The 15,776-nt window shown below is 40.9% G+C and overlaps 2 protein-coding genes across 11 annotated transcripts in view; one reads left to right on the top strand and one right to left on the bottom strand.

Moving 5' to 3' along the window:
• Nucleotides 1–15,776, bottom strand: part of camk2d (calcium/calmodulin dependent protein kinase II delta) — a 186,906-nt gene that overhangs the window by 89,289 nt on the left and 81,841 nt on the right. For all 10 annotated transcript variants that reach the window (XM_062981331.1, XM_062981330.1, XM_003221818.4 and 7 more), the window contains exon 4: nucleotides 8,145–8,199. In XM_062981331.1, the coding sequence (XP_062837401.1) occupies nucleotides 8,145–8,199 (55 nt within the window). The remainder of the gene's footprint in view (nucleotides 1–8,144; nucleotides 8,200–15,776) is intronic.
• On the top strand, nucleotides 269–5,918 carry LOC134299203 (uncharacterized). Its single transcript, XM_062981329.1, has 2 exons — nucleotides 269–2,325; nucleotides 5,538–5,918. The coding sequence occupies exons 1-2, from the start codon at nucleotides 697–699 to the stop codon at nucleotides 5,643–5,645; spliced, it is 1,737 nt and encodes a 578-aa protein (XP_062837399.1). The 5' UTR covers nucleotides 269–696; the 3' UTR covers nucleotides 5,646–5,918.

The raw sequence follows: 15,776 nt of genomic DNA on the forward strand, positions 1-15,776 counted from the left end.
GTTGGATGCCATCTCTACGTAGATGACACCCAACTCTACTACTCTTTTCCACCTAAATCCATGGAAGTCCCTTGGATACTGGACCAGTGTCTGGCTGCTGTATTGGCCTGGATGAGGGCGAACAAGCTGAGGCTTAATCCTGACAAAACAGAGGCCCTCCAGGTCAGTCGTACGTCTGATCGGGGCATAGGGTGGAAAGACTCGTGCGCCAGCTGTGACAGTATCTTGGTTATCTTTGGATTGGACTATTGCAATGCACTCTACGTGGGCTGCTGTCATGCAGCCAGATCCCAGGGCTGAATTTCCAAGCCCTGAATCTGACTTCATAACATAAACATGCGAGCACCTGGCGGGAGAAGATAAAATGAGCCTGGGAACTCAGGGGTGAAAGTATAAACAATTATAATTGCTGTAGTGTGGGGGGGATAGAAACCTTGGTGGAAATGTGATCCAGAAGGTGGGGTTTGATGATGATATTTGCGTGTGATATTACGTTGCATCAGAAGTGATAAAATTAGATGTATGTAAACATTAGGTCATTCTCGACTTTTCCAAAGTCATGTATTCTTCAATAAAGATTGTGTTTGAGAGCAGCTGTCTTTGATCTGCGTTCAGACTGGTCCTTTGAAGTAAGCCCGACATTAAAGTCGAGAATCCCATTTCTCACCCTCCTGCGGAATTCGCAGTGAAGTGATAATGAGCGAGGAAGAAGATCAAAGCCCAAATGAGGCAGAGAGGCCTTTGCAAGGGGCCCGGCCGAAGAGAGAAGAGACGCTGCAAGCCATAGCTTCCTCTACGGGGTACCCCAAGCCGAACGGCGTGACCCAGAGAATTCCCAGGCTCGGAAGAGGCGTCTCTGCGGCTGCAGAAACCAGCTGGGGATCTGGAGGAAGTATGCCGGAGACCGTGGCCCTGCGGTTATCCATCCTGGAAACTAATTTATCCAGGTTGTCGGAGACCGTGGGGAGATTGGTGCCATTATTGGAAGAGAATCTCCAGAAGGAGGCCAGCCGATATGGCGCCGAGAGAGAACCAAGCAAAGAAGGAGATTGGAGCCAGAGGGGCCAGCGGGCGTCAACGCAGAGCCCCGTGGCGGCAAGGGACGAGGGAGATGAGGAATACTGGCAGGAGCTGCAGTTCCGGGACAGCATGGCGCGAGAAGTGGAGCGTCAGCGAGCCCTGGGGACCCTGAGGCCGCCGTCTCCAACAGAGCTCCCAACCCCCCGAATGGGCGTCGGGGTGGAAAGGCCACTGGGGCCAGGGATCGGGTCCAGTGGATTCGCAGACGAAGGCGGAGAGGAGCGGGGGGTCCAGGAAGAGGAGGAGGATGAGCCGTACGACGAGGAAAGGCGAGATGAGGGGGCTACAGCTAGGCCAGTATGCGGATGGGCGGAAGAGCCGACAGCGGCGGCAGACTTCCAGGAGCCGCGCAGAATGACCACCGGAGTGGGGCGCGGCGTGTTCCAAGGAGCCGCCCGAGGAAACCTGATGCAACCCTTCCCCATGCCGCCCAGACAAAATCAAAGGGCTGCAGAATGGATGCCTAGAAGGGAAGATCTCAAGCTGGAATACGGAGGGGAATCAGATGAACTGAACTTTTTTCTAATTAGCATTAGAGGATACATGGAAGACAACGCACACACATTTCCCTCCGAAGCAAGCAGGGTTCGAGCCATCGGCAACACACTAAAGCGAGGAGCGGCCAGCTGGTATGTGCAATTGCATGCCAGACGCGACCCATGCCTGAGGTCAGTGCCCCGCTTCCTCGCCGCACTGGAGAACCGGTTCAGAGACCGGCTAGAGCAATTGAGGGCTCGAGACCAGCTGAAAGGAATAAAACAGAGGGACAAAACGGTGCCCGAGTACGCAGAGGAATTCCTCCACCTCGCGGAAAGGGTACCGGAGTGGTCTGAAGTAACCAAAGTGGAACTATTTAAAGAGGGACTACGCCCCGAGATTTTCAGCTGGGCAGCGCACAGAGACGACCCCGAGACGCTCCAGGGATGGATTCAACTAGCGGGGCGCGTTGAATCCACCCTGGCCCAAGTAAAGCGCTTCAGGAGCAGCAGCGGCCAGCAAAGACCGGTGGCGAGAGGTCGAGGAGAAACGAGGAAGCAAGAAAGACCCGGAGGGAGGCCGGGGATTCCCTCCAGAGGAGACGACAACAAACCTAAACCGGGATGCTTTGTATGTGGGAAGACGGGCCACCGAGCAGCGGAATGCTGGGCCCGGAAGGGGGAGCCGCCAAAAGCCCCAAAGCCCAAGCCAGCAACCGGGAGGCGTGCGGAGGAGGAGGTGCAGGCCCCAGAATCGTCGGAAAGATTGGTGAGTCGGGACAAACGCATGATAGTAGTACCAATTTGCCTCTCGGGGCTAGAAAATCGGGCCACCTGCAAGGCGTTTGTAGACTGCGGGTGTTCTAGGAACATTATAACCCCAGAATTAGCAGGAGCGCTGAAATGCCAGCAGATGGCACTTGACTCCCCAATTGCATTTTCGCAGCTAGATGGATCAGTCGCTGCTGGGGAAGTATCTACAAAGGAATTACGGGGAGTTCCATGCAAAATAGGCAAATGGGGAGGAAGAATTTTTGTGATAGCCCCTGTTGCCACATACCATGTAATATTGGGGATACCATGGCTCGAACAAGCAAATCCTGAAGTAGATTGGAGAGGAAAAAGCTTAGCATTTAAAGAACAGCAGATGCAATGGGAGATAAGCAAAATTGCAGAAGAGGAGGACGAGGAAGACGAAGCAGGGGAAATAGACCCACAGCTATTGCCACCTGAATACAGAGACTTTGCGGATGTTTTCAATCAGAAAGAGGCCAGTAAATTGCCTCCCAAAAGAAACATAGAAGTAGGGATTGAAATAACCCCAGGAGCAGACTTACCAAAACCAAAAGTGTATCCCATGTCTGTGCAAGAGAAGGAGGAATTGAGAAAATACATTGATAAAAACCTGGCTCGAGGCTTCATTAAGCCATCTAATTCTCCTCTCGGGGCTCCAGTGTTATTTAGGAGAAAGAAAGACAATTCCCTAAGATTGTGCATTGATTATCGAAATTTAAACGCAATTACCAAGGACAATAAATACCCTATGCCCTTAGTCAAGGATTTAATTACCGTATTGAAGAAAGGGAGCATATTTACTAAACTGGATTTAATTGAAGCGTATCATAAATTAAGGATCAAACCGGAGGATACTTGGAAAACCGCATTTTCCTGCGCATTCGGCCATTTTGAATACGAAATTTTGCCTTTCGGGTTAAAAAATGGAAGCGGCTGCTTTATGCAGCTTATAAATGAAATACTACACCCGTTATTGTACAGAGGGGTGTTCATATTCCTTGATGATATCTTGATCATTTCTGAAGATAAGGAAAAGCACGTAAAATTGGTCCGGGAAGTTTTGCAGAGACTAAGAGAAGCAAAGCTGTACGCAAAACTGTCCAAATGTGAATTTAATAAAACTCAAATTGACTTTCTGGGATATCGGATGTCTCCAGAAGGGTTAGCTATGGATCCAGCTAAAGTAGCAGATGTGAAAGAATGGGGAGTGCCTCAAACAAGGAGGCAATTACAATCATTTCTGGGGTTTGCGAATTTTTACAGACCCTTCATAAAAGGCTTTGCACAAATAACCGCACCCCTTACAGAACTTTTAAAAACAAAAGGGAAAGGGGAGACAGCAAAAGTGAAAGCTCCCGGCGCCAAACTGAGTTGGACGCCAGAATGCCAAAAGGCATTCGAGACCTTAAAAGAATGCTTCACTGAAGGACCCATCCTAAAACACCCTGATATCAGGAGCCCTTTCATAATCCATTGCGATGCCTCAGACTGTGCGTACGGGGCAGTGCTATTGCAAAAGGATCAAAATGGGAACTTAAAACCCTGTGGATATTTGTCACGGAAGTTCAGCGAAACTGAAAAAAGTTGGCCAATATGGGAAAAAGAGGCATTAGCCATATTAAAAGCCTTAGAATGCTGGCGACACTTCCTCGAAGGAAGCGGAATCCCATTCGAAATTTGGTCTGACCATAAGAATCTCCAGTATTTAAAGTCTCCTAGAAAATTGTCCCCCAAACAAATCAGATGGGCGCAATACTTCAGCAGATTCGATTTCCAATTAAAGTTTTTTCAAGGGAAACAGAATGTCTTGGCAGATGCTCTTTCACGCATGCCTCAACACGAAGGCCTAACCACAGCAAAGGAGGGGACAATATTCTCTGACAAACAATGGGGCTTAGCTGTCAGGACAAGAGCACAAACCCAAAAGGAGGACACGGTTTTTGTCGAACTCGGCGGGGAAGATAACTGGGGAAATGAACTAAAACAGTCTTATAAAGGAGATCAATGGATCGCGTCCAACGCAGAAAAGGGGGACCAGAAGGGGGGATTTTGGTTTGTAAACAAGAAACTGTATATCCCAGCAATATTAAGGATTAAGATTCTGCATCGTTTTCACAACAACCAGAGCGCTGGTCATACAGGAATTACCAAAACAACGAAGGCAATAGCAAAACATTGTTGGTGGCCAGGAATGAGGAAGGACATAAAGAATCATGTTGTCCAATGTGATGATTGTGCCAGAAATAAATCGGGAGGAGGGAAGCCTATGGGATTGTTACAGACAGTAGCGGAACCTACCAGGCCTTGGGAATGTGTAGCTATGGACTTTGTGGGAGAACTGCCAGTCAGCAAAGGACATCGTTATATTTGGACAGTATTAGACCTGTTTTCTAAACAGGCCCACTTTATAGCACTGACGAAGCTACCATCGGCTGAGAAACTAGCTGAATTGTACATAAACCATATTTACAAATTACATGGATGTCCAAGTAGGGTAGTCAGTGACAGAGGAGTACAATTCACAGCAAAATTTTGGGAAAAATTCTTGGAAATGCTGGGAGCAGAAAGGAGTTTAAGTTCTGCTTTTCACCCCATGACAAACGGGGCGGTAGAACGTACTCAGCAAACGCTTGGGCAGTTCCTTCGAATGTACTCTAACATGAGACAAAATGACTGGTCTAGGTGGTTGGCGTTTGCGGAACTAGCCTTTAATTCAACTATACATTCAGCAACAAATAAAACCCCCTTTGAAGTAGTTTACGGGTGTGAAATACAACCTTTACCCCAATTGCCGAGGTGGACAGAAAATGAAGGAACAGAGGCAGGGAAATGGAAAACGCAAATGATGGAATGTTGGAATCAAGTGACTGCATCGTTAAAAGAAGCACACAGAAAGTATAAAACGTTCGCAGACAGAAAGAGGGTGGAAGGCGATAAATTAGATAAAGGAGATCTAGTGTGGTTAAATACCCAAAACATCAAATTGGGGTTACCTTCAAGAAAACTGGGCCCCAAATATATTGGACCATTCAGAATACAGGGTGTTATCAATGAAGTGACTTTCCAATTGGCATTGCCAAAAAGTTTAGGGAAAATACACCCAGTCTTCCATCGCAGCTTGCTGAAAAAATATATGGGGACTTTAGACAAAATGGACCCATAGAGTTATTGTTTGATTTGTTTCAGGACTATGGTGAAAGAAGAACCGAAGAGGAGGACGAAGAAAACGGGGGCGCCATGTCATGCAGCCAGATCCCAGGGCTGAATTTCCAAGCCCTGAATCTGACTTCATAACATAAACATGCGAGCACCTGGCGGGAGAAGATAAAATGAGCCTGGGAACTCAGGGGTGAAAGTATAAACAATTATAATTGCTGTAGTGTGGGGGGGATAGAAACCTTGGTGGAAATGTGATCCAGAAGGTGGGGTTTGATGATGATATTTGCGTGTGATATTACGTTGCATCAGAAGTGATAAAATTAGATGTATGTAAACATTAGGTCATTCTCGACTTTTCCAAAGTCATGTATTCTTCAATAAAGATTGTGTTTGAGAGCAGCTGTCTTTGATCTGCGTTCAGACTGGTCCTTTGAAGTAAGCCTGACAGGCTGCCCTTGAAGACAGCCTGGAAACTACAACTGGTCCAGCGCTTGGCAGCCAGATTATTAACCGGAGCAAATTATAGGGCGTGGTCTACCCCCCTGTTTAAAGAGCTCCATTGGCTGCCATTTATTTTCTGAGCCCAATTCAAGGTGCTGGTTACCACCCACAAAGCCCTAAATGGTTCAGGACCCACCTACCTTGTGACCGCATTTTCCCCTATGAAGCTGCGCAGTCTCTTCATTCATTGGGGGAGGCCCTCCTCTTGCTCCCGCCACCTTCACAATCGTGGTTGGTGGGGACAAGGGAGAGGGCCTTCTCCGTGGTGGCCCCCCAGCTCTGGAACCCACTCCCTAGAGAGATTAGGCAAGCCCCCACCCTTTTAGTCTCTTTGGCTCTTCCAACAAGCCTTTGGTGAATAATTTTCACCTCATAGGCTTGTCTTGGCTGGTATATCTGTTGCACTTTATTCTACTCATTCAATCGGAATAGTTCCCGTGTTTTATCCCACTTGTCCCTTACCTGTTTAATATTCTCAGGCACCTTTCTCTCCTCATTCCTCATATATGCACTTTACGGCCTAGTGATTTTTATACGTCTTTTATGTTTTTATCCAATCCATTTTTTATTGATTTGTTATTGATATGTTTTTATTGACTTGTTTTACTTGATGTGTTTTATTATGTCTGTTATGCTTGGGCTTGGCTTCATGTTAGCAGCCCTGAGTCCCTTCGGGGAGATGGTGGCATGGTATAAAAATAATAATAATAATAATAATAATAATAATAATAATAATAATAATAATAATAATAAATTATTATTTGCAGATGCTAAAGTGAACACATTTGTCATAAAAGGGAGAAAGAAATCTCAACAAATGTCAAATAACAATTCAGTGCCATATGACCAGACTGGGGTACGTTTGAATGAAAGTACAAAATCAATAACGTCCTACTTTCCTCAAATCATTTGATCATGTGTGCATTTATGTGTTTTTCTGTAAAGTTGAGACAGTTATATAAAAGCCTTCACACATACAGGAGGTATAGTTTTTTTTAATGTTCTCACTTCAATATTTCTTTGTGCAAATAATTTTCTTATCCAAATGTCTTTATAAGCTGTCCAATAAAGTATAAATTCTCTAGAGAACAGAATTTTCTGTTGGTAAAACAATCTGTTTCACAAGCTGATAATTTTGAAGAAAAGAATTTCATTTGCTGCTGTTTCTTTCATCCTTTTTAAAAATCAAATTATGTCATCTTTGGGAATTTCAGATGGCAATTTTATGGCAATTCAAACCCACATTCATGACTTCTACATTTTGTTCAATCATGTTTTCAGGGAAAGAAGTGGGCTTCACAAATCAAAGCCCAATTTTCTTTGCAAAAACATCTTTCAGTAATGGGTATAATTGGATAAAACAGCAGCATTATGATTCAACTGTAGCTACATGTTTTTACATTTAGCGACCTTGTTAGTGACCTATGCTATTTCAATGAATAATATGCTGCTATGTAAATCTTTGAAAATGCTGTTTTTGAAATACTAAAGTATTTTAGTACTTCAGTACCTTTAATATCTTCATTGGCATTTGCAAAGTCTGTGTTGGAACGCTTCACCACATTTCTCACTGAATTGTCATGTGCAGACAATGCATTTATTTACACGTGGAAAAATGCAGTGAGTAAGAAAAATAATAAAGCAGAACATTTTAGAATAGTCCATCAGTTTCTTAACATAAGAGACTTTCCACACCCACTTTATGATTTTGTAGATATCACAAGGTTCTGTAAACATAACATTAGCTGACAGAACTGACTTTTTAGAAAAGCTATAGTCTACATTTTATAATTTGGCATCCCAACAATTAAAAAATAAGCAGAATGTTTTGCAAAGATCAATGATTCTATGTATAACCAGATGAGGCTGAGAAAGGGGCACTTGCTTGAGGCCACATGTAGAAGTTAGAGCTGGGCAATCTATCATTGGTTACCTAGGGAATCACAGCATCAACTATATTGGGTAGTAATATGAGCATATACATCTAACTATATTCATTCATTGTCCTGCTAGACCTCATTTTCTTTTCAACTGCTGAAATGCAAAGAACACACACAACAGTTCCCTGCCCTGACTATATCTTATATTTTAGAAACAGGATTGGTACAGTCGATATATACCAAGTATACTTACAAATCAAAGACTAAGTAATGAAATCCTTCCTCTGATATGCTGTCATGAAGTCGCACTGTTAAAAGAAAAAAGGGTTTTATCTCTCTAGTTTCTAAACATTCCAAAAAGCATTTCTCAGCCAATCATTTTTTCTGTCTTTTTATTTAAACTAGGGTTTTTTCTGGTTTGCTTTTTATTATTTTTATAGGACAATAGACCTAAACAAGTAGCACACCATGTATTAAAGTTCTGTTTATTTTCTTGGGTTATAAGTACAACTGCAATGTGGCCATTGTCCAAATGTACCGCAGCAGCCGTAGAAATTTAAATATAAGTTATGAATGATAAAGACTAAAATCTAATTCATTTACATACTGTGGAAAGGGGGTGTGGAGAAAGGAAGGAAGGAAGGAAAGGAGGGAGGGAGGGGGTGGGAGGGAGGGAGGGAGAGAGGGAGAGGGAGGGAGGGAGGGAGGGAGGGAGGGAGGGAGGGAGAGAGAGAGAGAGAGAGAGAGAGAGAGAGAGAGAGAGAGAGAGAGAGAGAGAGTTGTTCCAATAGGATTCAGTGGTATGGGGTAACTAGGTTGATACATTAGGAAAAATGTTTTTGCAGAACCTCTTAAATGAGAATCAGCACATGAAATGTTTCAACTGTCAACAAATGCTGGGTAGCAAATAGTATAAGTTGTTTAACCACTACATTAACAACCAAAACTCTTGGGAGATATAGAAACAAAGGCATATTATCTTTCACAGCCTTCACTGTGAATACATCAAAGGCACTTTGTTCTATCAAGAAAGGAATGAATACGGAACTCAGTACAGTTTGCTTCATATTAGGAAGCCATCAGCACTAAATAGTAGCTTTTGTAAACAGAAGAGCTGCTGTGCAGAAAGAACATTTAGAGTGTTGTTCTTTTCCATTTTCCGAGATCAAGCTATCAGCTTCAGTCTGGGCCTCATTTCAGACACTCAGCCAATGAATCTGAAGTTGAAAATAGGCAATTAGTTTGCCAAATGCCCAGTCAAACCCTATCAAACAGAAATGGACACATTTTCATTTACAAAATTCTGCTGATTAAATGACACCAGTTTTTACCTTGAAGGTATTATGAATGTATTTTGGAAAGGCAGGGAGTTTATCACCTTGAATGAGCAACATAATCGCTAGGCTTTCTTGACAACCTATACTTAGCTATATCTTGCTGCAATGTAAGATTCCTGACACAAGAGCCAATAACTAGTACAACAGTATCTGCACATTGCTGGACACTGATAGCAAAGGCTGAAAACCATACTAACCTTTTGCTCTTTCCTGAGTGCCATATATTAGATACGTGTATTCCCAACTAGAATAGATCCAATGAATCAATGAGATGTATATAAGAGTTCCTTTACCAAAATGCCTTTGATGCAATACATTTACAGTAGAGTCTCACTTATCCAACACTCGCTTATCCAACGTTCTGGATTATCCAACGCATTTTTGTAGTCAATGTTTTCAATATATCATGATATTTTGGTGCTAAATTCGTAAATACAGTAATTACAACATAACATTACTGCGTATTGAACTACTTTTTCTGTCAAATTTGTTGTACAACATGATGTTTTGGTGCTTAATTTGTAAAATCATAACCTATTTTGATGTTTAATAGGCTTTTTCTTAATTTCTCCTTATTATCCAACATATTCGCTTATCCAACATTCTGCCGGCCCGTTTATGTTGGATAAGTGAGACTCTACTGTATTTTAATTGAGACTAACAACTGACTTTAGTTTGTAATATCTGTAGATAAACGCTAGACAATGATGCAATGTATTATTTGTTCACAGCTACATATCAAACCAGGATCTATAGTGTTCAAGGCACTATAAGTGTGCAAAAAAGAAAAGAAAAGAAAAGCATAATGAAAGTTTAGAAGTGAGTATTTAAAGCTGGTTCACCATGGATTTGGATAAGAATTTGGAGTTACCCAAGTCTTCATATTACATTTCAATTTGCCATTTGTAAATGGGTCCAATCACCATACAACCAACAATATCTAATTCCTTTGAATACCGAAACAGGTCAATTTGTCTTTCTCACACCCCTCCTGTTTTGCTTTTTGGAGTTAATTAATAGGGTGCTGCTGGTAAAGTTTAAAACTCCCTTGTGATAAAAGTAACTCATCAATATTCATTGTCAATATTCCTTTTCAATTGTACAGCTCAGAAGGTTAGGGGAAAAGGGATAATGCGGGAACGAAACAAGCATAACTCTGACTACACTGCCATCAGCATTGTGTCTGCAACCAATATCAGAATGTAATATAGTTTGGTCTTTAGTATAAGGTTTTAGGATTTTCCAGCAGATCTGTTGAACTATATTTATTTATTTATTTTATTTATTTTATTTTATTTATATACCGCTCTTCTCCCCCAGGGGGACCCAGAGCGGTCTTACATAATGGCAAGATTAATGCCCCATATAATACAAAATATAGTAAAACAAACGATCGTAAAAACACACTTAAAAACCAATATTATACCCCATTTAAAACAGTAAAGCACTGTGTGGCCATTACAACAGGGCCAGTAGCATTGGGCCAAAAGTCAGAGCCAGACTGTATTCAATTACACATTAATCCAGCGAATACATCAGATTATATCGACCGTATCTTAGGATGGGCCAAAAGCTTGGTCCCACATCCAGGTCTTCATATCACTAAAAAAAAATAGAAGTACATAAGGTATTCCCACTCCCACAGAAATAAATATAAGATCCTTGCATAGCTTGATGTTCTGGATCAACAGAAATACATGAAAGATAACTTCATTATGATATAAAAATCTCTTTGATAGGATACCTTTTGCATGTTCATAAATTCAATAAGGCAATAAAATGCTTGTACTGAATCTTGTGAAAATAATATGATACAATATTGCAAAGATACGGCAGCAAACATATATAAATATAAATACATATATAAACATATATAAATACAATTTTCTAGTATCCTTTATTGAAGATCTCGCTTGAATAAAGTTGTAAGAAAACTGTTATTTATATATTTCATTTTGTTATCTTAAGCTTATAAATGTTCCCTCTCAGTTGTCATTTTATTCAAATTGACTCGAGTATGACTCATAAAACTAAATTTTATGATGAATGAAGTCAAGGTGAATGAAAAGGTCAAACAAAGAATTGTGGAAATATGCCAGAGTCATGGAAAAATGGTGGAAAAACATACATTCTTTGGGGAACCACTGAAAATTATTATTTTCGTATTTTGCATTCTAGAGTTAAGTGCCATTTATAGCTCTCCAAACCCTTTGTTACTAACGTTTCACAATACAAGACAGTCTGTTTTTCTCTAAGCTATGAATTTTAAATCACTAAGAAGTGCAAAATAACATTTTTGAAGTAGAAGAAAATGTCAAGTTCTAGCAAGAAAGAGCAGGACTAGGGCAGTGAGAAACGGGAGATTTCCCTACACTGGGACGACATGAGAAGGCTTTACATATTTTCAAAAATCTGGAATGTAAAGATTATTTAAAGCACTGTATGTTCCTGGCATATACACACAAACCATTTTCATTCAGCAAGTTTCTTTCCTTATACAAACATTTTATCTGAGACACTTCGCATTTTAACTATATTATTGTAGAATAGTATTCTCAGGGGGGAGGGGGAAATCAGGCAACTAAAAACCTTTTTTCCCCCCTCCAACTGTACTTACCTGCTTCTAGAAAAATTATACTGTAAAGCATGTAATCAGCAGGGGATAATTGGTTTCCCTGGATACAAGCCAAAAACCTAAGTGCCATCAAATCCTCAGGAAACATGGCTGCCTTGCAATAACTGCCCATTTGATGCTCCATTTTGAAGTTGTAACTCGAGCACTGTGATGACTCATGGGCCTTGTAGTCCTGTTCCTAGTACTATTGTGGCAGACGAAGAGGAAAACATGGGATTTTCGCCGGTTCAGCCAGAGCCAGAGCCTCTCCACCTGGAGGATGTTTGCCCTCAAGAATTCAGCCAAACAGGCCTTGGGCAGAACTCCCCCCCCGTTTTCCCGGAGGGACAATTATACTAGAGATAGAGGAGTCAGAGAGGCTAATCGCTGAAGCCTGAGAATCGCTGCCAAACAACTGGCTGATTAGGTCTGCTTCCCTTGGGAAATTCTAAGGAGTCATGCATCTGGACAGAGTTGGGTTTCGCTTCTCGTTCTCTAGGGAAAGTGTTCTGTTGGCGGGAAACGAGACCCAATATAGGTGTTTGTCGCAAGGGAAACTTTGCGGAGTCAATTGATCAGCTTGAGGAGAGAGATCGTGTGTGGACTTCGTAATCCCAGTTCCTTGTTTCCCGGATCAAGTTTCAAGCCTTGCCTTGTCTCACGTTTGCCACGGACTTTGTTTCATGCTTCATGTTTGCCTCGTTTCAAGTCTTGGATCAAGTCAAGAATCAAGTTTAATTCCAGCCTTGTTGTCAAGCTTCATTGGACTATAAAGACTCTGTTATTTCCCCACACTATTGCTTGGCAAAGTGTGTGTTTCGGTCAAGTGGATTATAACTTTGAACTCTAATATCTTATATTGGACAATACATTTCTGGACTATATTTGACCTTATCTGAAAGGTCTGCTTCTGAACTATATTCTTCACTTGTTTTTATTGACTTTATATATTTCTTTAATAAAGATATTAGATAGATTCTGGCCTCTGTGTAAGGTTATTGGTGCTCTGCAGCCAGGGTCCTGACAAGCACTTTGTTTGATTTCAATACACTATAACAATGTGTGTGAAAAGAGTACTCTCACACAATTACCTCATCAAACAGAAGCAGCAACATTCTGAAAACACAAACTCAAGAGGAAGTTAAATTTATCAAGAATAAGAGATTTCACACCATTTGTCTCAAAATTACTATGAAAATAAAAGTCACTGTAGCAGCAAGTACATGCTGACATCCATTGTTACATAGTTTCAGAAGATCTCAGCAATGAGTGGCAAAGAATCTTACATTTTGGTAAACTTAAACTACAACTCCATTCATCCCTCATCAATGGCCAGGTTAGTGGAACTATGGGAACTTGAACCAGGCATGTGTGTAACCAGGCATCCTGCTATTTACACAATCCTTTAAGGAACCAGAGGATTTCCAAGGCATCAGAGCCTGTAAATAAAACACCGCAGCCCTTCAGTTACAAGTTGTGTCAGCAGAGCTTCCACTGACACAGTGGAACTATTGATATCTATTGCTGTTTTGAGCCAACAAAGGGTGCATCTACACAGTAGAATAAATGGGGTTTGACCCCATTTTAACTGCCTTGGCTCTATACTATGAATCCCGAGAGTCATAGTTTTGCAAGGCCATTAGCCTTTTCTGAGAAAGGGTGGTTTGTTCCTCACCAACCTCCCAGAATTTCATAGTTTTGAGTCACGGCAGTTAAAATTGTGTCAAAATGCATTAATTCTACAGTTTTGATGCACCCAAAGATGTTAGGAGAATAGTGAAATGATTAATATGATTACAATGTTCTCAGTGTAATACTTAAAGACAAACAAGGGCAATCTGTCCTTTCCATGTTCCAAGGCTGAATAGATGGGGTTGCATTCTTCCCCATACCTGAGGTGACAGGCTATCTTAACACATTCAGGTTGAATTGTATAGCATACATGATTCTCCAGAGAAGGACAACATCTGATAATTTTAGAAAAAAACCTAAGGGACTACCATGTGCTGTATTCCTTCGTCTACCAAATGATACAGCTTTTCTTCATTATGTATAATAAGGTCAAAGCTAGAGTTTAGGAAAACCTGAAAAAGTTAAAACCAAATATTGGAAAGGTTACTTTTTTTTACCCCCTCCCCACGAATTCCCCCACCGGAATAACAAATTGTCATATTTGTGCAAGGATTCTGGAGGTGTAGTCAAAAGATGGATTTTTGAAGTACAAGCAGCCCCCAAGTTACAAACATCCAATTTACTCTCAGTTAAAAATGGGTGTGAGACAACAGGAAGTGAGAGAAATCTACTGCTAAGAAGGGAAATTCACTCCTGAAAGAGTTATCATGTGGAAAGGATGTTTCCACAACAAGCCAATTTTTTCAAAATCCAGTAATCACAGGGACAGAAAGTGAGGTGAAATCTTCTGAGCAGGGGCACAGAAAGCAAAACAAACACCACAATACAGTAAAGTCTCACTTATCCAAGCCTCACTCATCCAAACCTCTGGATTATCCAAGCCATTTTTGTAGTCAATGTTTTCAATACATCGTGATATTTTGGTGCTAAATTCGTATATACAGTAATTACAACATAACCTTACTGAGTATTGAACTACTTTTTCTGGCAAATTTGTTGTATCACATGATGTTTTGGTACTTAATTTGTAAAATCATAATCTAATTTGATGTTTAATAGGCTTTTCCTTAATCCCTCATCATCCAAGATATTCGCTTATCCAAGCTTCTGCCGGGCCGTTTAGCTTGGATAAGTGAGACTCTACTGTATATATATTTTGGCTAGAGTTACACTTAAAAATATACCTGTTCTGACTAACAAACAAATTCCACTCAAGCAGAAACCTACAGAACCTATCTTGTTCATAACTTGGGGACTGCCTGTAGTGGATGAAGTTTCTACTTTACATTTCAATTATACAAGCTAATAATTGGCTTTGGTCATAAATTAGCCTTAAGTGGAAGAAAAATATATATATCATGAATTTCCTTAAGGAGAGACATTTCTTAGAATCCACTCAAAAGATGAGGGCTATTTGTCTGAGAAATGAGGAAGCAGAGGGTTCCTTCTATATTTGGTATTGCATTTCCAGTTATCAGTGCTATGCAGCCAACATCCACAGGACAGTGTCAGAAACTGAGAAATTTTTGCTAACTTAGATAAAGCAAGAACTTGTATAAATCAATCAAACTGGCAACTGGTAGAGAGAATTTCAATGACTTAATGAACCATAAGGTTGATAATATGAAGTTCCACAGTAAGCCAGCATCTCCAAACAGGCTTCAGTTCAGCACCTTCCATTGTGCACACTGGTAGGTTTATTGTCATCCTATTGTCATTTTCTTTTCATAAAATAGAGAACAGATGATTTGCAACAATTCTGCATTATTAGTCTTCACTTACAGTAATTAATACAATTTCTTGCACAATTCTAAATGCTACAAAATCCATTTCCAATTTCAATTGCAGTTGTCAGTTCCTTCCATCACCTCATTTTGGCTGTTTGAACTATTTTCTGAAATAAATGCATCTAACTTCCAGGGCATTGTCAACACAACTGAAGCAGCTACTAAAATGTTCATATCATAATCCCAGTACTTCAGTCTATGCTAACACCCTTAATTTGTATCTGATTACATTTGGATAAGATATAAAATGTCCAAATAAGATGCAACTGAAGTGAAGCACTCATGCATAATTTCAACTAGCCGAGAAGTAATTTTAACTTACATGATTCCATTTCTACACAGTATGATGTAAATCACCCCATTAGTCCCACAATGCTGATTCAAATGGGATTTAGAGCATTTTGAATAGTAGTGACTACCATCAAATTAAATAACAAACTACTTTTGACAGTTTCTTTACTTCAGGGGTGCTGTGTGTCACTCCAATCCAACTTTTGCAGCCCAAAACATCTAAA

Source organism: Anolis carolinensis, chromosome 5, assembly GCF_035594765.1.
Source record: "Anolis carolinensis isolate JA03-04 chromosome 5, rAnoCar3.1.pri, whole genome shotgun sequence".
NCBI lineage: Eukaryota > Metazoa > Chordata > Lepidosauria > Squamata > Dactyloidae > Anolis > Anolis carolinensis.